The 20,246-nt window shown below is 51.9% G+C and overlaps 7 protein-coding genes across 7 annotated transcripts; 4 read left to right on the forward strand and 3 right to left on the reverse strand.

Annotated features, from left to right (window-relative positions):
- Positions 1-773: 773 nt before the first annotated feature.
- N7468_005018 (CE1 family esterase) lies at positions 774-1,769 on the forward strand (the record flags this gene model as incomplete). The annotated part of the gene is made up of 1 exon (XM_058474315.1): positions 774-1,769. The coding sequence occupies one exon, from the start codon at positions 774-776 to the stop codon at positions 1,767-1,769; it is 996 nt and encodes a 331-aa protein (XP_058330055.1).
- Positions 1,770-1,838: 69 nt separating this feature from the next.
- On the reverse strand, positions 1,839-2,540 carry N7468_005019 (uncharacterized protein; the record flags this gene model as incomplete). The annotated part of the gene is made up of 1 exon (XM_058474316.1): positions 1,839-2,540. The coding sequence occupies one exon, from the start codon at positions 2,538-2,540 to the stop codon at positions 1,839-1,841; it is 702 nt and encodes a 233-aa protein (XP_058330056.1).
- Positions 2,541-3,639: 1,099 nt separating this feature from the next.
- Positions 3,640-4,041, reverse strand: N7468_005020 (uncharacterized protein; the record flags this gene model as incomplete). Its single annotated transcript, XM_058474317.1, has 1 exon — positions 3,640-4,041. One exon carries the CDS (start codon positions 4,039-4,041, stop codon positions 3,640-3,642), a length of 402 nt encoding a protein of 133 aa, XP_058330057.1.
- Positions 4,042-5,827: 1,786 nt separating this feature from the next.
- N7468_005021 (uncharacterized protein) lies at positions 5,828-6,106 on the reverse strand (the record flags this gene model as incomplete). The annotated part of the gene is made up of 1 exon (XM_058474318.1): positions 5,828-6,106. The coding sequence occupies one exon, from the start codon at positions 6,104-6,106 to the stop codon at positions 5,828-5,830; it is 279 nt and encodes a 92-aa protein (XP_058330058.1).
- A 3,391-nt stretch (positions 6,107-9,497) lies between these two features.
- On the forward strand, positions 9,498-15,428 carry N7468_005022 (1,3-beta-glucan synthase; the record flags this gene model as incomplete). Its single annotated transcript, XM_058474319.1, has 3 exons — positions 9,498-9,637; positions 9,707-15,016; positions 15,071-15,428. 3 exons carry the CDS (start codon positions 9,498-9,500, stop codon positions 15,426-15,428), a joined length of 5,808 nt encoding a protein of 1,935 aa, XP_058330059.1.
- Positions 15,429-15,973: 545 nt separating this feature from the next.
- On the forward strand, positions 15,974-17,703 carry lcbA (serine C-palmitoyltransferase subunit lcbA; the record flags this gene model as incomplete). Its single annotated transcript, XM_058474320.1, has 4 exons — positions 15,974-16,302; positions 16,390-16,900; positions 16,969-17,460; positions 17,521-17,703. The coding sequence occupies 4 exons, from the start codon at positions 15,974-15,976 to the stop codon at positions 17,701-17,703; spliced, it is 1,515 nt and encodes a 504-aa protein (XP_058330060.1).
- An 875-nt stretch (positions 17,704-18,578) lies between these two features.
- Positions 18,579-19,944, forward strand: scw4 (putative cell wall glucanase (Scw4); the record flags this gene model as incomplete). The annotated part of the gene is made up of 2 exons (XM_058474321.1): positions 18,579-18,645; positions 18,710-19,944. The coding sequence occupies 2 exons, from the start codon at positions 18,579-18,581 to the stop codon at positions 19,942-19,944; spliced, it is 1,302 nt and encodes a 433-aa protein (XP_058330061.1).
- Between the last annotated feature and the right edge of the window lie 302 nt (positions 19,945-20,246).

The following is a 20,246-nucleotide window of genomic DNA, read 5'->3' on the forward strand; positions in this document are numbered from 1 at the left end:
GCATTTTATTTATCGACTGTAACACATGCCGATGTCCTGCGTTTACCCATTTCTGCCCCCACGCGTGGTCATGCAGGCCAGCGATGTGGGGGCTTTTGGCACGAGTTGGGGGTTTGTTGCTAGTCTCTTGGTGACGATTCGCAGAGCCAAGTTCCGTCATTGGCCCCCAAACCCTGAGGAATTTCCCTTTTCGGTTTTCCTCTTCTAAATCTGAATTCAAATAGCTAAGAATGATGCTCGAGAGGTTTCGGACAAGGTCACGGAAAGTACGAAATACTACATTCTACTATAAGACTGGAGGGGAAAGAAAATTGAGTAATGGCGATAATATCCTTTAGTTGTTTGAGATTGAACGCAATTTCGTTAGCTCTGACTAGGATTAGACAGGGACCAGTAGTTCCCTTGGTGGCGTCATAGGAGCTCTAGACTATTATCTAGTTCATCCACGAGAATGAGCATAGGGTCTGCTTGCGTGTACGCACCATTCTTTCTTCGAGCAAGAAGTGAAGACCAGTCGTTCCCAGGTTCAGACGGGGTTTCTTCACACGCGGTGGGGAAAGTGCGCCACCATGGGGTGAGGGCTGGTCGCAAAGTGGGGACGCTAAAAAGGGCAGTCTTACAATGTAAATAGTGACGGTCACCTCGTAGGAGCCGACGCCTGGACATCTTTGTATTTGCCGGGCATTTCCCCCGAATTTGCCGGATGGTCATAGTATGAAAGGGGGTTTCTGCACCAGCTTGCGATGGACCATTTCATCTCTGTTGGCTTCATCATGAGACTCACATCGCTGTCCCTTGCGGCTCTGGCCGCCTCCGCCAATGCAGCCCCATCAGCTGGCTGCGGTCAAGCAATTCCGCCCAAATACCCCAGTCCAGGATCAAGCACCGACCTCAAGCTACCCGGCAGTGATCGAAGATACATCCTCTATATCCCGCCGAACTATGACATCAACACGCCAGCCCCCGTCTACTTCTCTTTCCATGGCGCGACAAAGGACATGAGCGAGCAGGAGGACCTGTCGCAGTTCTCCAACCCCGAGTTCAATCAAGATGGAATCGCGCTTTACCCCAACAGCAAGAACGGCTATTGGCTCTCGAACCCGAAAGCTGAGACCGCGCGGCCCAACGATCTCGATTTCACGAACGACCTCCTGACACACATGGAGGCGAAGCTGTGCATCGACACCAGCCGGGTCTACAGCGCGGGCAAGTCCAATGGGGGCGGTTTCACAGGTGTGATCGCCTGCAACGCTACCGTTGGGAGGCGCTTTGCGGCTTTTGCAGCGGTCAACGGTGCATGGTACAACACGGATGACATTCCGGGCGTCGGCCCCTGTCAGCCGGCACAACGAGAAGAAGGGTACCCTTTTCTGGAGTTCCATGGCACGACAGATACAACCGCGCCTATTGATGGCAATGATGAGGCGTCCGCGAAGCTGCCTGTCATTGATATCTTGGAGCTGTGGGCGGAGAACAACGGGTGTGGGTCGCATGAGCCGTGGGTGAAGAACGATACTGTCTTCGAAACCCCTCTCGTCAAGCATGCTGTCTGGAATTGCGGGGGCAGGGATGGTGTCGTGCAACATTACCGTGAAGGGGAGAATGGTCATTGCTGGCCTAGCACGGTGACGAATGATGACTACGAGAGCCATCCAGACCAGTGCCCGCTGGGCAAGTACGTGTTTCAACGCTACAGAGTACATCTTCGATTTCTTCAGCGGGTATCGACTCCAGGACTGAAGGGATTGGGAGTTCCTTTCACAAGCTGACAAGTATTTCTCACGAGTCTGGCTGCTAAAGCCAACCGTAATGACCACCTATTCTATGAGCCATGTCGTTCACTTCTTCCACGTAGCTTTGATTTCATCACCAGTCTGTGAAATCTTGTCCCACTCTAGCCGACTCCATGTCTCCGGCTCGGTGAGGGCCTCCACGAACTGCTTCAGCGCGACAACCGTCTGTGCCGCCCAGCGCTCCTTACTGACCTTGCCTATCCCGGTAGCCAACGGCGTCATCAGGATGGTCCTGATAGGATCATGCTTGCTCTGTCGATTATGGCCTTCGATCTGGCACAGCAAGCTCCAGATACATTCAAACACGACCTCACGGTCCCAGGTGACGTTGGTGGGCTCGCGCATCGTCGGACAGAGCGCCACCCACTTGCACTCGAACTTATTTCGCTTCAAGGCCCTCGGGAACTCAACGAGCGTACACGTGCCCGGCGGCGCATAACCCCTCCATTTGTCGTAGAGTACTCTTTGCGCGGCACGCGTCAGCGCATAGTAATCATCCCTCGGGCTGAATGCCATCGAAATGGCGTCGTCAAACGCCCCGTCTAGCCGACCGTAGGAGTTGGCGGGGGAAACTACCAGGTCGAATGTCGTGGATCCGGGGAGATTGTTCAGGCGCGCGTTGATTGGGGTGATCTTGACCTTGTCGGGGGTGTACCCCGGCCAGCGAGCACGCAGTGCTTCATTGAAGGCAGTGATGAAGTTGTTGTCCATGCATAGCAAGAGGATTTCTGGGATTCTGGAAGCCATTCTGGCCCCCTCTTTCTTTCTTTTTGGGCTAAGATTATTTTGCTGGGAGACTTGATTACTGGGGACGGGGAGTGTTTTCTTAGTGGCGCAGGCGAGGCTGACTCGGAGAACGAGGCTGAATCGAGAAGGAGCGGTGCGGTCTTTGTCGATCAACTCTGCAGAAACACCCTGTTTACTGGGGCCTGTAGGCGACCGCGACTAGCCAATAATCCTTGGAATCCTTGGTTTGCCTTATTTCCGGCTACGTGCTCAGCGGGCCAAATGATCGGACCAATGACGCTCTGACAGGTTGGGCTCAAGCTCCTACTCGATCTGCATCAAGAGACTTGATGAGCAGCTCATCGGAGAATCGTTCATATGGAAGAATTATCCCTAGCGATTTCCCCAACCTATATTCTGCGAGAATAAGTTGGCCGCTTCTGCCGCGCGTCAACATGACGACTTCACCATGGAGTGGCAAGTAGAAGCATGTGGCTAATATAAATCAAAAGATCTCTTCCGTCAAAATACCGCACCATCCACTCCTTATCCAATCTTGAGGCTGGGACCAGGCCTGTCTACTATGTCGTCCGGACTTGACGAGATCGAGCCTGTCATGATCGATGACCAAGACGTAGAGGACTTTGTCGAACCCGACGGTGACTTCAACCCCGACGAGCAGCTCGGTGAGACTATTGGCAGGAGATGAAGGCGTTAGTACTAATATAATGCTCAGACCAGGACGATTGATATGGTGGTGATCGGAAATTATTCGCCTCAAAGGTAGATCTAATTCTGCAATTTGATTTACATTTACAATATCATCACACTTGTAGCACCGCCTGCCAATTGGTAGATAAAACCCTAGACTTGGGGCCAACCACAGACCGTCATGAAACTACGTGGCGGAGACTACGTAGAGGCTATGGCACTGTTTGTACAGGGAAGATCGATGTAAATCACTAGTATGGCCTGCCTCTGTATTCACATCACGGTACAGGGAAACCCGCTCCTCAATCGTGGGGAAAACCTATGCCGAGGCATCTCACAAGGTCAGGGAAGAATACATTTTCACTGTCAGGAAATTTGCCATGTATGCCTCGCGTTGTCCTTCCCAGTCTCAGTTGGCACAATGGATCCACGCATCCTGGACGTCCACTGGGTTATTGATATCACTAATTTTGATGAACGAGATTTGACTACTGAGTTCCATTGGATTGGACCCTGGAATATTGATATGGCAGATAGTATTCACGTTGGGGGAGGAACTGATCAGCATAGCAGATGTAGTGAGCAGTGGGAGCCCACCCTGCGTCACGGACTTGACACTATGCCTCTGCGAATCCACCGGGACAGACACTTGGAAACTTGCCCCGGTCTTATCGTTCGTGAAGGTGAGGACGACAATCGAGGTAACATTGTTGGTTGGTGTGTTGGCCACCACGGTGGTAGAGGTTAGAACGGTGAATGTGCTTGCGGAGACCGAGGCCGCGAGATATAGCAATGTAACGAGGAACTTCATACTGGTGGGAATTGAGTCGGGTGTGCTATTGGCTGTTTTATGTTTCTGTTCCTCCGATGGAGATTTTGGCTCAGATGGCTTTCTCTCTCACGTTCCGTCATAGACGGGAGCTTCTAGCTAGAGGGATAGGGTGATTTTAATCGTTGATCTCTGAGACACGGGCTGGGTGTTCCCTTGGAAGCGCCTTGCGCTCTGTGCGCTCTAATTACTCAACTCCCACGGATCACGGCCTCTCATTCCTCCATGGGATCACTTGGACTTACTTGGTCAATCATCATTGTGATATCCAAGAATATGAACAACGTGCAACTTCCTTACGAGGAGACGGACCACCGGTATCAACCAGGTCCATGGACATGTGACGAGGTGTGCTATATCTACACTGATATTTACTCGCTTTGAATATCACAGCATGGAATATGCTGGTTCAAAAGAAACAGGGTATCTGAGAGATATGGAATCAGAGGGCTGGATGCCAAGGAAAAGATCTGAAAGCAGGTCTTGGGGCTACCCCCGGTGGTATGATTGAGGCATCCTGTCCATCTTGTAACGGGTTCCTCTTTCGCCATTGACAGAGGCAACCGAGTATACAGACCAATTAAAGCCTCTTATTGCATAAGTACCTCTCCCACATAACACAGTTCGATTTCCATTCCGGGATGCTGTAGACTTCAAACTTTAAATTGACGTGTTCTTGTGTACGTCCCGCCCTCAACTTATCAAGGATCCCCAATCAACATGGGGTTATCTTGGAGTACAGTGCACCACCGGGATACCACTGTTCATAGCCACCGTTCCGCAAGGCTGGATGAAGCCATCATGTCCCACGAACCTGGTGGAGGCAAGCTGCCTGGGGTCCGTTCCCACATTAGTGGTAACAAAGATATCTAGTCAGACCGGGACTGCCTTGCAGACCTGAGGATACCATGTCTTGTCCGACAGTCTGGCGGTTCAAAAAGGCTATTCGCAACTACTTGCGGGGTTGGTCTTGGTGCTACCACCCCAACATTCGAAGTCTATGTTGTCTTTGAGCCTATTGAGTTCAATCCCGTCCAGGCAGTGTGACGTCTAGAATCAAATTGGACCATCTATAGGTGAGAGGAAGCCCAGTGGATCATTTGATCAATCTTGGGCACATATGAAGCCGCTCGCGAGCAGGAAATGGCGGAACTTAGAATGGCAAGCTGCGGGTAGAGTACGCGCATTTGCACATCCAAGTGCAAGTTCGTCACTAGTATTCCCAAGTCCGGCAGATATATGTCCAGACAAAACATAGGTTGGCTTTTTGAGCTCTGGTGGATATCCTTGGTGCATCGGGTTGTGGTGTTCGCATACAATATATATCAGGCGAAACATCCACCGAATCCAGTTTGGGATTTTGGAACAAACAACCAGATCTGTGGATCAATCGAAACAGGGCAGCTTCTACGTCTGTCTGGTCGTATACAGAATACCTCAGAGCCATTTGAGCTACCAATCTACCAACATGGAACTCCGTGACCGGCAGCAAGCACTAGACTCTGGATTTATCCGGTCGAAGAACACGGTGACCTTGAACTAACATGAAATGATACTACTAGTAGGCCGTATAAACCAAGGCAACTTGTGAGTTTAATTCAGAGTGTGACGGTGCATTGGACCAAACATGCTCCTGTATAGCGGCCCTTTGGTGCCCCCCGCGCGCTTCGGCGAGAAGCCCACCGAGGGTACTGCATCGCACGGCCAAGCAGACTCCGCGCGGAATGGGCTCTGCTCCGAACCACGTCGATCATAGCGGGACGAGCGCCTAAGCCAGGCTGGCACCCTGGTTCCTGGGATCGTCAAGCTCTTCTGGCGTAACCCCGGCGCAGTCGGGGCCGATCGTCTCATTCCAGGGTGCGCAGACCAGAGCCCCTTGCCTCATGTTCCAGAATATTGCTTGATTACGAACGTACTTTGTGGTCAAGTGGCTGGTCCTCAGCAATTGTTTCAGTGCTGGCGAGAAAGCAGCTGGGCATTGTCCTGGGTGTCCCCCAGAATCGAGGACAGAGGGATGCCGGATAGGTGTGAATACCCCGGCAAACATGCCTCCAAAAGGCTAAGATACCTGCCATGATCCCGAGCTGAATTGTACGGTCCGGAGTATGGATGAGCTCCGTTCACGATGGCATTTGTACGGAGTACTGGAACTACTATTCACGTAAAGTCCAAGGCCGCTCTGTTCCCTAGTAGATACATTGTTTTACCTACGTTTGCACAGCACAATGGCTACTCAGATCATCGAGAGCTTTGCTGCTACGTAGAGCTTCGAGGATGGCTGTTCTCTCCGAGAAGAAAATGCCCCTATTGAATTGGGGATCTTTGCACGCACTCCGGAAGCGTAAGCTGTGTTGGTCTGATTTCCGGTTCATTGGCGACTGCGCACGCTCATCTGGTTTCAGCAGAGACGGCCCTCCAGGGGCTGTGTGCTCCTGATTATGTACTCATAGGCGGCCAAAAAAGACAACGATCTGCCCGTGTATCTGTGATGTCCAAGTGGCAAATTCTGGCAGTGCAGGATCATGCAGAACGAATCAGCGTAAGCTGTTATTACTGTTTCCGTATCGCAGTCTCAGGGGTATCTGTGGAAGCTGCGGAAGCCTCCGGGAATGCAGATGGCCAGGGCGTACGCCCCAAGTCTAGTGGCACACCTGACAGTTAGCATGAGCCACTGGAGCCGGCTGGCAACGCGACGGGATCAGCGTCGAACGTTCAGGTCCAGCCACAGTTAGGCCAGAAGGAGACAAGAGATATCGAGGGCGGGTCATTCTCTACAATAAACTTGGAACACTAGGACGGGTCCGTCGATAGATTATGGGAACTTGGAGCTAAACTCTTTCCAATGATAGATAGGATTTTTTTTTTTATGGGAACAATCCTACAGTTGAGAAGTAAACAATGCTGATCGATCGTGTACCGATGTACACAGTACAATGGATAGATGCCCCTGAGGTGTCCCATGGGAGAGGCCGGAGACTCGGATTCAGGGGTAACTTTGGAAAAGCCAGGAACAACCTCGGAAAATCAGAGGTGGGGGACAGGGCTGGAGATGAATTACGGAGATAGGCCCCGTTTGGCTGCAGAAGACGTATCGTTCCTGCGCCATCCCGCATATATCACGGCTGAAATCGTGTGGCAGGCTTGTTTGGTTCAGCGTTGTTGGTTGTGCGGAGATATATCTGTACATCCATTGGTGAACTTCAGCTTGTACCGCAGGAACCCCCCCCCCCCGAGTTCTGCTCTATGATCCAAGGCTTCGGAAGAACTTGAACAGTCATTTTCAAGGTCGGGCTAAGGCAGGTACCAGGTCTCGACCGGATGGACCGGTGTGGCTCCTTTGGAGGCTCCAAATCAGAGCGAGAGGCGTGGCGAGTCCACTTCCAAGGCTAGTGAATCTCAAAGGCTGAAATCAACCGTGACGGTGGGGGAAGGTCCATACAAGCGTTACAAGCGTCAATAGTGGGCCAAAAAATCGATTACAGAACCCAGGGTGTAAGCTTTTAGATAAAGAACTATCCAGTACAAACGCCGTGACGGGGGGAGCCAAGCGTGATCGTTCAACATGAAGTTTCCCCAAAGACTCTCTGACGATATATATCCGTATGAAAGGCTGACTACACTGGCAGATGCTTCCATTCTCTGAAGATGTCAGGATTCGACGACGACTAGTCTATAGGTCAGAATACGCGACCGTGGCTCAACCGGGCTTTGTCGGTGACTGAGCGAACGCCCGGTGGGGGGAAAGAGTGTGACCGGACACTTATTATAGGACCACGCTGTACCGAGTCTGGGATAGCGCAACGGTGGAAAAAGTCAAACAATGCAATGCATTACAGCTAGACGCGTGTGTGTATCGGAGTGGCAAATGGAAGGTAATTGAGTTTCTAGCGCAAGTAAACCTGGTACCAGGAGGACGCGATCGTGGATCCGGAAATCAGACCACGACGATCAATGGAGAGGCGAGGTTTACTCCGTAGAAGGTTCTACAGTTTGCGGGAGAGCTGACCAGCCCAAATAGGAACAAGATCAAGTCCCAACCACCAAAAACAGCTGGCCCGGTGGAGAAGTTATTACCTCGGGGAGGGAGCCATGGATCCTCCCGGGCTTTGGGCCTGTGCTTGACCACACACAAAAACCTGGCCAGGGCTTCCGAGCGATCTTTGGGTCGGGTTCTACTTTTAGCACGGGGAAAAAGCTTTGGGAACCACTTGACCCGGAGAGAAATCGGTGACAGTTCTCAATTGAATGCATGTCTGGCTTGCCACTTGAAGATACCAACACCATAGAAACGGGAGGAATGAAAAACAAAAACGGCCCAACTCCCATCCCTGCATGCCGCCTGGTAACAACAACAAGGCACAAGCAAATCAGGGCCCTGGGCGGATATGCATTTCAGTATGGCGCTGGTATCCCTCTGGCAATACCCACTGCGACCACATTATTTGGTACCGTTTTACCAACTAAGTGGGGCTGGTCTCAGGGGCCGGCCCAATTTCCTTGGAATCCGACCCAGGTTCGGGCAGTATCATTGGCTGCTGAGGTTAGTAGCTTTGAGGATGATTGGCCACGGGGGGGATGAGATTGATCGTGTTGAGCAGAAACCGTCTAGATCAAACGCACTGCATACGAGGCTGGTGTGTATAATATGTAACAGGTGTTGTCCAGTAACAGGCGGTTGGACAAACACCCCTGAGAAAAATACCGCGATACCCAGTACCATACATACCAGATAAGAGCCCACAGGTAGTGGATACGTGCCTCTCAGGGGGAATCTGCTTACCAGCTTCAGCAGTACGCACAAGTACACGGTACCTGGCTCTGGAGTACGTGTGCACTGCAGTGTATGGTGACAGTAAATTGGTGGTCCCAATTCAATTTCCCTTCCCCCTCCCAAAAATAATCCGTCAATATTCTCCCTACACCTTTTGCTCCATCTCCACCCAATCTTCTCTCTGTTGCCCCCCTCCCTCCCCTTCTCGTCTCTCGCTCTTTCTCCCCCAACTCCCTCCTTCCCTTGTTACTTTCGTTCCATAGAGGAAGGCTTGGGGATTCGCTGATTGTTCCTTCCGCGTCAACCTCGCTTGTTTCGACTTGTTGCGACGCTCTTTTGGTTCCGTCTCATTTCATTCGTTACAGTCAATCCCGAATTTGACATTCGGCCTCCTTCATTTCGACCCATTCCAACATCTTAGACCAACGCCTTCACGTTAACGCCATTCGCTTCGGTGTCGATGCAGCATTTGGATTAATCGTCGCACCTATCCACGCACTGAAACAATACATAATACGTTGAATGGGCTGTGACTAAGGTGAGATTTCACCCCCTGGGAAACGAGCTGGGCTCGGCGGTGAGCCAGAAAGCTGCCCAGCGTTAGGAGCAAAGCAACTAACTCGAAGTTGCCTGCAGCTAGCAACGAACATTCGATCGCGACTTCATCATGGCCAACTACGGAGGTGGTGGTGGTCACTATGATGATGGCTATGGCCAGCCGAGCCATGGTGACTCCTACTATCAGGATGACCGGGCCCATGGCTACTATGACCATCAAGACTATGGCGAGGGCTATCAAGACCAGGGGTAAGGTCTTAAAGACGTGTTCTTACGTGTGATGTGGCATCATCAGATCGCTAATATGATTTGTCACAGTGGTTACTACGACGATGGACACGGCTACTACGACGGTGGTGCCGGTGGCGCCGGTGCCCATCAAGATGAATATTACGGAGATCAATACTACGACCAAGCTGGCTATAGCGGTCGTGGGCGCCGGGGTGACTCCGACGGACACTCCGAAACCTTCAGCGATTTCACCATGAGGTCTGAAACAGCTCGTGCTGCTGATATGGACTACTACGGCCGAGGAGACGATCGCTACAACAGCTACACGGACAGCCAGTATGGCCGTGGTGGCTATGGTTATCGGCCGCCCTCTTCACAGATGTCCTACGGCGGAAACCGATCATCCGGTGCCTCTACCCCGGTCTACGGCATGGACTATGGAAACGCGTTGCCGGCTGGCCAGCGTTCGCGGGAGCCCTATCCAGCCTGGGCTGCCGATGCCCAGATTCCGCTCTCCAAAGAGGAGCTGGAAGATATCTTCCTTGATCTGGTCAACAAGTTTGGTTTCCAGCGTGACAGCATGCGCAACATGTACGATCACATGATGACACTCCTTGACTCTCGTGCCTCTCGCATGACCCCCAATCAAGCCTTGTTATCCCTCCACGCCGACTACATCGGTGGACACAATGCAAACTACCGCCGCTGGTATTTTGCTGCCCACCTGGATCTGGATGACAGCGTGGGCTTCGCCAACATGAAGCTTGGAAAAGCTGACCGTAAGACGCGGAAAGCCCGCAAGGCTGCAAAGAAGGCCGCAGAGCGAAACCCTGAGAATGAGGAAGAAACTCTGGAAGCCCTCGAAGGCGACAACAGCTTGGAGGCAGCGGAGTACCGCTGGAAGTCCCGGATGAACCGCATGTCCCAGCACGATCGTGCACGTCAAATAGCATTGTACCTGCTGCTTTGGGGCGAAGCAAACCAAGTCCGATTCTTGCCCGAGTGCCTTTGCTTCCTGTTCAAGTGTGCCGACGACTATTACTCGTCGCCCGAATGTCAGGCCCGCGTCGAGCCGGTGGAAGAATTCACTTACTTGAACGAAGTTGTGACTCCCCTGTACCAATACTGCCGTGACCAGGGTTACGAGATTCTGGACGGCAAGTATGTGCGCCGGGAGCATGACCACGATAAGATCATTGGTTATGATGACATGAACCAACTCTTTTGGTACCCAGAGGGAATTGAACGTATTGGTTTTGAAGACAAGACTCGCCTGGTGGACGTTCCGCCTGCTGAGCGGTGGCCAAAGCTCAAGGACGTCGTCTGGAAGAACGCTTTCTTCAAAACCTACAAGGAAACTCGTTCCTGGTTCCACATGGTCACCAACTTCAATCGTATCTGGGTCATCCACCTGTGCGCCTTCTGGTTCTTCACCGCCTACAACGCCCCCACCTTGTATACCCAAAACTATCAACAGCAATGGAATAACAAGCCGCCTGCTTATAAGTACTTGGCTGCAGTCGGTCTTGGCGGTGCCCTCGCCTGTTTCATCCAGATCTTTGCTACAATTTGCGAATGGTGCTATGTGCCTCGTCGGTGGGCAGGTGCCCAACATCTGCTGTCGCGATTCTTCTTCCTGCTTGGCATGTTCGTCCTGAATCTTGCTCCCGGAGTTTTCAATCTGGCGATCTTGGAAATGAAGACGGGGACGGGTGCGAAGGCAGCGTATCTGATTCCCGGGGAAAGCACGCGCAACACGATCGGCCTCGCCATTGGCATCGTGTACTTCGTCATTGCGGTCTTGACTGCGATTTACTTCGGTGTCATGCCGTTGGGTGGGCTATTTGGTAGCTACTTGAAGAAGGGTGGCCGTCAATACGTTGCTAGCCAGACCTTCACTGCTAGCTTCCCCAAGCTCCATGGCAATGACATGTGGATGTCTTTTGGTCTCTGGGTTTGTGTCTTTGGTGCCAAGCTAGCTGAGTCCTATTTCTTCTTGACACTGTCTCTCAAAGACCCAATTCGCATCCTCTCTCCGATGAAGTTGCGCCAATGCGTTGGTGTGTACTGGGCTAAGAACTATCTGTGTCACGCTCAGCCCCAGATCTTGCTGGGCCTGATGTTCTTCATGGACTTGACCCTGTTCTTCCTGGACAGTTATCTGTGGTACATTATTTGTAATACCATCTTCTCGGTCGCCCGCTCGTTCTACTTGGGTGTGTCTATTTGGTCCCCATGGCGAAACATCTTCTCACGCCTACCAAAGCGTATCTACTCGAAGGTCCTGGCGACAACAGATATGGAGATCAAGTACAAGCCGAAGGTTCTCATTTCGCAAGTTTGGAACGCCATCATCATTTCGATGTACCGTGAGCACCTGCTTGCGATCGATCACGTTCAGAAGCTGCTCTACCATCAAGTTCCCTCAGAGCAGGAGGGCAAGCGCACGCTCCGAGCGCCAACCTTCTTTGTCTCCCAAGAAGATCAATCTTTCAAGACTGAGTTCTTCCCCGCCGGCTCCGAAGCCGAACGACGAATCTCGTTCTTCGCTCAGTCACTGTCAACGCCGATGCCCGAACCACTGCCTGTCGATAACATGCCCACTTTCAGTGTTCTGATTCCTCACTACAGCGAAAAGATCCTCCTGTCGCTCCGTGAGATTATCCGTGAGGATGAGCCGTACTCCCGCGTGACTATGCTTGAATATCTGAAACAGCTCCATCCTCACGAGTGGGACTGCTTCGTCAAGGATACCAAGATTCTTGCTGATGAGACCTCCCAGTTCAATGGAGAGTACGGTGAGAAGGGCGAGAAGGATGTGGAGAAGAGCCAAATTGATGACCTCCCCTTCTACTGCATCGGTTTCAAGTCTGCGGCCCCTGAGTACACCCTTCGCACCCGTATCTGGGCATCGCTCCGATCTCAGACACTGTACAGAACCGTATCTGGCTTCATGAACTACAGCCGTGCGATCAAGCTCCTGTACCGTGTCGAAAACCCCGAGGTTGTGCAAATGTTTGGCGGAAACTCCGAGAAGCTTGAGCGAGAACTTGAGCGCATGGCGCGCCGCAAGTTCCGCATTTGTGTTTCTATGCAGCGATACGCCAAGTTCACCAAGGACGAACGCGAGAACACGGAATTCCTGCTCCGTGCGTACCCGGATCTGCAGATCGCTTACTTGGATGAAGAGGCCCCCGAAACCGAAGGCGAAGAGCCCCGCTTGTACTCCTCCTTGATTGATGGTCACTGTGAGCTGCTCGAGAACGGCATGCGCAAGCCCAAATTCCGCATCCAGCTCTCGGGCAACCCGATCCTCGAAGATGGCAAGTCCGATAACCAGAACCACGCCATCATCTTCTACCGCGGTGAATACATCCAATTGATCGATGCCAACCAGGACAACTACTTGGAAGAATGCTTGAAGATTCGAAGCGTGCTTGCCGAATTCGAGGAATTGACCACTGACAACGTCTCCCCATACACTCCTGGACTCCCCACCCCTGACAGCCACCCGGTCGCCATTCTTGGTGCTCGTGAATACATCTTCTCCGAGAGTATTGGTGTCCTAGGTGACGTTGCTGCCTCCAAGGAACAGACATTCGGTACCCTGTTTGCACGTACCTTGGCCCAAATCGGTGGCAAGCTTCACTATGGTCATCCTGATTTCCTCAATGCAACATTCATGTGCACGCGCGGTGGTGTTTCCAAGGCTCAGAAGGGTCTACACCTGAACGAAGATATCTACGCCGGTATGAACGCCCTCCTGCGCGGTGGTCGAATCAAGCATTGCGAATACTTCCAGTGTGGTAAGGGTCGTGATCTGGGTTTCGGTTCCATTCTTAATTTCACAACCAAGATTGGAACTGGTATGGGTGAACAGATGTTGTCTCGAGAATACTACTATCTCGGAACGCAGCTTCCTTTGGATCGATTCTTGTCGTTTTACTATGCCCACCCTGGTTTCCATCTTAACAACATGTTCATTATGTTGTCTGTCCAGATGTTCATGATTGTTTTGATCAACCTGGGCGCCTTGAAGCACGAGTCGATCACTTGCCGTTACAACTCTGATTTGCCCATCACAGACCCTCTGATGCCAACATACTGTCTTGACCTTGTCCCTGTGGTCAACTGGGTTAACCGCTGCGTCATTTCCATCTTCATTGTGTTCTTCATTTCGTTCGTGCCCCTTGCTGTCCAGGAATTGACTGAGCGCGGTATCTGGCGCATGGCTACCCGTCTGGCGAAGCACTTCGGATCTCTGTCCTTCTTGTTCGAGGTTTTCGTGTGTCAAATCTACGCCAATGCTGTCCACAACAACTTGTCATTTGGCGGTGCCCGCTACATCGGTACTGGTCGTGGTTTCGCCACGGCTCGTATCCCGTTCGGCATTCTTTACTCGCGTTTCGCCAGCTCTTCGATCTATGCTGGTGCTCGCCTTTTGCTGATGCTTCTCTTTGCTACCTCGACGGTTTGGACACCATCCCTGATTTGGTTCTGGATGTCTCTCTTGGCCATGATCGTTTCGCCATTTGTGTTCAACCCCCATCAATTCGCTTGGTCCGACTTCTTCATTGATTATCGTGACTACATTCGATGGTTGTCGCGCGGTAACTCCAGGTCCCACGCCTCTTCTTGGATTGGCTTCTGTCGTCTGTCTCGAACACGTCTTACTGGCTACAAGAGAAAGCTTCTCGGCGTACCCTCCGAAAAGGGGTCTGGTGATATTCCCCGAGCGAAGTTTACCAACATCTTCTTCAGCGAGATCGTTGCCCCTCTAGTCGTGGTCGTTGTTACCCTCATTCCGTTTTTGTTTATCAACTCGCGGAACATGTATAGTAACAACCCCGATTATGCCACCAACGCCATCTTGCGAATTTTGATCGTTTCTCTCGCCCCTGTTGGCGTGAATGCTGGCGTTTCCATGATGTTTTTCGGCATGGCATGCTGCATGGGACCGCTCCTGAGCATGTGCTGCAAGAAGTTCGGATCCGTCCTGGCCGCAATTGCTCATGCCATTGCCGTGATTGTCCAGCTTGCCATGTTTGAGGTTCTCATGATCTTGGAGTCATTCAGTTGGCCCCGCGCCGTTTCCGGTCTCATCGCCATGATGGCCATTCAGCGTTTCATCTACAAACTGATTGTCTCCTTGTGCCTCACCCGCGAGTTCAAACATGATCAGTCTAATATCGCTTGGTGGACCGGCAAGTGGTACAACATGGGTTGGCACTCCATGTCTCAACCTGGCCGTGAATTCTTGTGTAAGATCACTGAACTCGGTTACTTCGCAACGGACTTCATCCTTGGGCATATCATCCTGATCTGCCAGCTCCCTATTCTGGCCATCCCTTATGTGGACAAGTTCCACTCCGTAATTCTTTTCTGGCTGCGCCCCAGGTATGTGACCCGATAGTTGACCCCCAAGCTCCAGTATGCTAACCTTCCAAATAGTCGCCAAATTCGCCCTCCCATCTATTCTCTCAAGCAATCCAAGCTTCGCAGGAAGCGTGTCATTCGCTTCGCCATCATGTTCTATTGCATGGTTGTGGTCTTCGTTCTCTTGATTGCGGCGCCTTTGATTGTTCACAGTATGGGTGCAGATAAATCCTTCCTCAAGAACACTCTGGCGAGCTCGATTGGCGTGAAGCAAGGCAAGAACATGATGGCCCTTCTGCAGCCACTTGATGCCGGACTGAATGATACCACCACCTACTACACCGGATCTCATCTGCCACATGGATTCTCCGCGAGTCCTTCTCCTCAGCCCTACACGTCGGGCACATATGATGCTCGTCGGTTGCTTTTCTGAGGGCTGAACCTCGGCCGCTCCCTTCCCATGTATGAACAAAAAATGGCCTGTACAAAGCTGTGTCTCTCATTTTAGTTATCTCCCGCAATTCGCTGCATTCTTTTACTTCCCCGGCGCACTTGTTTGTCCTTAATGGCCTGCTTGGGATGACCTTCCTTGTATTATGTGTGGTTCCATTGCAGCCCGGAGGCCTTTCCTTCGTTATAACTGCTTTCCATAGCCTGTTCTATTTTTTTTTTCCCTCATCAGTAACGGAATACAATTTGCATTGCTTGACTTGATTTTTTCCACCATCAGTAGTTGCCAATAATCTTCCATGACTTTTCCGTTGTACGAAATGCACCAAGTCATTCGTCTCGAAAGCCCCCTGGCACGTGACCACATCCGCACCAGCCCGGGACTCTTCGCGTGGAGGACTCTTGAGATCATTACGCCGCCACCTAACGCATCCTATTCTGTACGCCTGCTTGCTACGATTCCCCTATCATTGGCATCGACTGAGTTGTCCTGTTTGCGCTTTGAGCGCCTTATTCAACCCATTCGCCATGGATATCCAGGAGACCCAACGTCTCCTGTCCGAGTACCTCCAAGGACTCGCCAATCTTTTCCATCGACTCCCTGGATCAGCAATTTTCCTACGATACGTGAAGTCCAGTTACCAAAATGATCCCATTCGTTCCGCTGTCGAATTGTTCCTGTTCCTTTTCGCAGTGCGGTACCTGCTCGCTCCGAAATACTCCACCAAGCCTGGCGTCGTGCCCTTATCGGAAGATGAGATTGATGACCTTGTGGACGAGTGGACACCTGAGCCTCTTGTCGGCGAGCCATCAAGTCTGGAGACGATGGAGGTGGAGAAGCGAACCGTGATTACTGGGTAAGTGGCCACTGTCTTGTGTCTTCACGTTACACGGAGCTACCCGAGATGCCTTTGCTGACCGAGGAACCCTGTGACGTTCCATAGCCCGATCGGCCCTAAATCGAAGCTCGCCAATGGACGCACCGTTATGAATCTCGGATCCTTTAACTTCTACAACTTCAACACGAACGAGGCGCTCAAGGAGCAAGCTATCCAGACGCTCCGTAACTACGGTGTCGGGCCCTGTGGCCCCCGTGGTTTCTACGGTACTCAAGACGTTCACCTGAAGACTGAGGCTGATGTGGCATCTTTCTTGGGCACCGAGGCGTGCATTGTCTATTCACAGTCCTTCTCGACCATTTCCAGTGTCATCCCGGCCTTTTCCAAGCGTGGAGACATTATCGTGGCGGATAGGGGCGTCAGCTTTGCTATTCGGAAGGGTATCCAGATCTCGCGCAGTACGGTCCGCTGGTACGAACACAATGATATGGAAGACTTGGAGCGTGTGCTTGCCAAGGTCACCAAGGACCAGGCACGCAAGCCGTTGACTCGGCGATTCATTATTACCGAAGGTCTTTTCGAGACGTCTGGCGATATTTCGAACCTGCCAAAGATTGTAAGAGAACTCTACCGTGCAGTTGCCGCATGGTTCATTTCTTCCTTCATTTGCTAATTTTCCTACAGATTGAACTGCGTCTCAAGTATAAGTTCCGCCTGATCCTTGATGAGACATGGTCCTTTGGTGTTTTGGGTCGCACTGGCCGTGGTATCACAGAACACCAAAATGTGGATGCTGCGGAGGTTGACATGATCATTGGATCTCTGGCTGGTGCCATTGTGGGTGGTGGAGGCTTCTGTGCTGGATCTGAAGAGATTGTGCACCACCAGCGTATCTCATCGTCGGCGTATACTTTCTCTGCGGCTCTTCCTGCTCTTCTTTCTACCACCGCCAGTGCCACTATCAATCTTCTCCAGAACAATCCTGGGCTTATCGAACAACTACGTGATTATACCAAAGTTATGCGAGCGCAGTTGGATCCTCGCAGCGACTGGGTTTACTGCACCAGTGCTCCCGAGAACCCCATTCTCATCTTGGCCATCAAGCCGGAGGTTGTGGCAGCCAAGAAGCTCACTGAATCTGATCAGCAGTTCTTGCTGCAAGATGTCGTTGATGAGGTAAGTCTCTACCTTTCCAAGGTCTAATCGATGTAGTCACATTACTAATTTGCAATCTAGTGCCTTGTCAATGGTGTTCTTATCACTCGTCTGAAGTCCCTCGAGGATAACTTCGAGCCCAAGCAGATTGTCGCTCCTGCACTGAAGGTGTGTGTCACCATTGGCCTTGCCAAGAAAGAGATCGAGAGCGCTGGCAAGATCATTCGCCACGCCATCACCAAGGTGATGAATAAAAAGAAGTAGCTCATTTCTTCCTTCTCGTTGCAAAACTGGATCGGCCGTCCCCGGCATGAATGACGCTTATGCCTCGATGACATTGGCTTCTTCGGTGCCCTCTACCTCTACTACCCCCCCTACGCCCTAATGCCTCCTATATTCCTTCGTGTATTGTTAACTTGTCGATATGCATCTTGCTATTTCTCTCGCTTGTACAGCGTGGTCCCATCTCCCTTGCTTCTTTTTCTCTTCGGGGGCTGGTACCATACTTGATCAGTGCATGACTATAGATTGTTTAATATTATTCTTACAATTACAGTCTCGGGCTGTCTTGAATTGCATTTGTTACAACCCGAATCCACTGACCTCATCTTTGAACAACACATGACTTGCAGGTAATCTGCCAGTCCTCCATACTTCTCGAACCGAATGGCCGTTCCGGTTTACCTGGCGAGCAACGAGCCTCACATTCCAAAGGGCGACAGCATAACCAGGGGGCATTCCACCCCCCCCATCCTAGAAATGATCTGAACCATGGAGCCGGAGGACACCGATACCTTTCCCAGATTAGCTTTGAGCGCCTTATGAAGTGCTACCACGCCTTGATGCACTCAAGGGTTGCGCAGCTTGGCCTCCGCCATCTCATTCCACATGTCACCCCAGACCCTAATATTTGCGCCTAGATGACCCCTTGTTAAGGAGACTGATCCAAGTTTCCAGGAGTGGAACCTGCGAAATCTCAGGCCCCCCTAAAGCGAATATAATCGGCTTGATCTGCACTCTGACTTTCTCCCCTCGTACACCAGGGAGTCGACTTCGAGGTCACTCCTGTTATGACTGTTGTCCACGAGCTTTTTGTTCTGAATATCAGGACTCGGTGGAGCTGAGCTTCCGAGCACGCAATGAAGCTTCTCACACAGGTTGTCACTGTGTTCTTCTTTGGAGTTGGTGCTCTCGCGGATTTACAGGGTAAGACCCCTCCCTATTCGCAGCACTGAAGAAGAATCCGCCACTAACAGGCACAACCACGTAGAGCCGAAAACATGCCTCAGGGAGCCCAATGATCCACCCCAGGCCCTAAAAATCACTGAGGTGGTGGTCTGGGTCAATGAAAATGGACAGCCCATTCGTACGGAAACTGTTCACGATGCTGTTACCGCCAAACCAAAAGAACTCGTTAGTAGTCCCCGCGTCCGTAAGACTGAAGACAATCGAGCCCGAATTGACTTTTTTAAAAAGCTTCGTGTCCATACTACCGTCCAAACATTCGAGCAGTCGTTAGCGACTGCGACAGCCAGCGTCATAGCTGAGCCACAAGAGCCGACAACTCCAGAGCCCCATATCACCGTCGATAGAGTCCAACCAAAAGCACACCTCAAACCAGACCTTCACCCGCATCCACATCCCCATCCACATCTCCACCCTCAACCTCACCACCCAGACCCTCACCCGCATCATCTAAAGCCGCATAAGTCTAGCCGCCAATTCGGTGTCTCCTACTCTCCCTACAACGCCGATAGAAGCTGCAGATCCCAAGAGCAGGTAGATAAAGATCTAGACCAACTCTCTCAATACTCCTACGTGCGCATCTACGGCACCGACTGCGACCAAACGAAGACCGTCGCCCGCGCAGCCCGCAAGCACAACATGCAAGTCTTCGCCGGCGTCTACGACCTCAGCGACTTCCCTTCCAGCCTCGACGCCTTCAAAGCAGCCGCCCTCGACCCCAACGGCCAAGAAGACTGGTCCGTCTTCCATACCATCGCGATCGGCAACGAGCTCGTCAACGGCGGCCACAGCACCCCCGGCGAGGTCACCGGCGCCGTGCAGCAAGCCCGGAATATCCTTCGCTCGCAAGGCTACACCGGGCCCGTCGTCACCGTCGACACCTTCTCCGTCCTCCTCAAGCATCCCGAGCTCTGCACCGTCTCAGACTATTGCGCGGCGAACTGCCACGCCTTCTTCGATGCGACGGCGCAGCCGCATAACGCGGGCCCGTACGTGCTGGAACAGGCACACAGTGTGTCTGCTGCGGCGGGCGGGAAGAGAACTATCATTACAGAGTCGGGGTGGCCGCATGCCGGGCAGGCAAATGGGGCTGCGGTTCCGTCGGCGGAGAACCAGAAGATTGCGGTTGAGAGCTTGAGGCGCAGTTTTGCGCAGAAAGGGGATGGTCTAGTGCTTTTTACGGCGTTTGATGACAAGTGGAAGGACGATAACCGGTGGACGTTTAACGCGGAGCGGTTTTGGGGGATGTACACTCGGTAGTCGTTTTTTTTCTCTTTTTTTCGTTATACCCTCGTACAATGGAAGTAGACGTTGTCTCCATTCTAGTGTAGCTATCTTTTTATCTGTTCCTTTGGGTCTGATTGCGTCTTTTGGTGCTTCTTCCTCTCCTGGAGAGGTTTATCCCGACGTATTCGATTTTTCTGTCGTAGCCGTAGGATTTCATGGCTGACTGCCTTTTGAAGCTCCTCAAAAGCGTTATCCTAGTAAGTGCCTGCGCCTGTGGGTACGTGCCGAGGTAACGCCAATCACATGCACGGGTTCAATTGGTTTGTGACGGGATA

Source organism: Penicillium chermesinum (assembly GCF_028974085.1).
Source record: "Penicillium chermesinum strain IBT 19713 chromosome Unknown utg000004l:1.0-3345178.0:1.0-3348027.0, whole genome shotgun sequence".
NCBI lineage: Eukaryota > Fungi > Ascomycota > Eurotiomycetes > Eurotiales > Aspergillaceae > Penicillium > Penicillium chermesinum.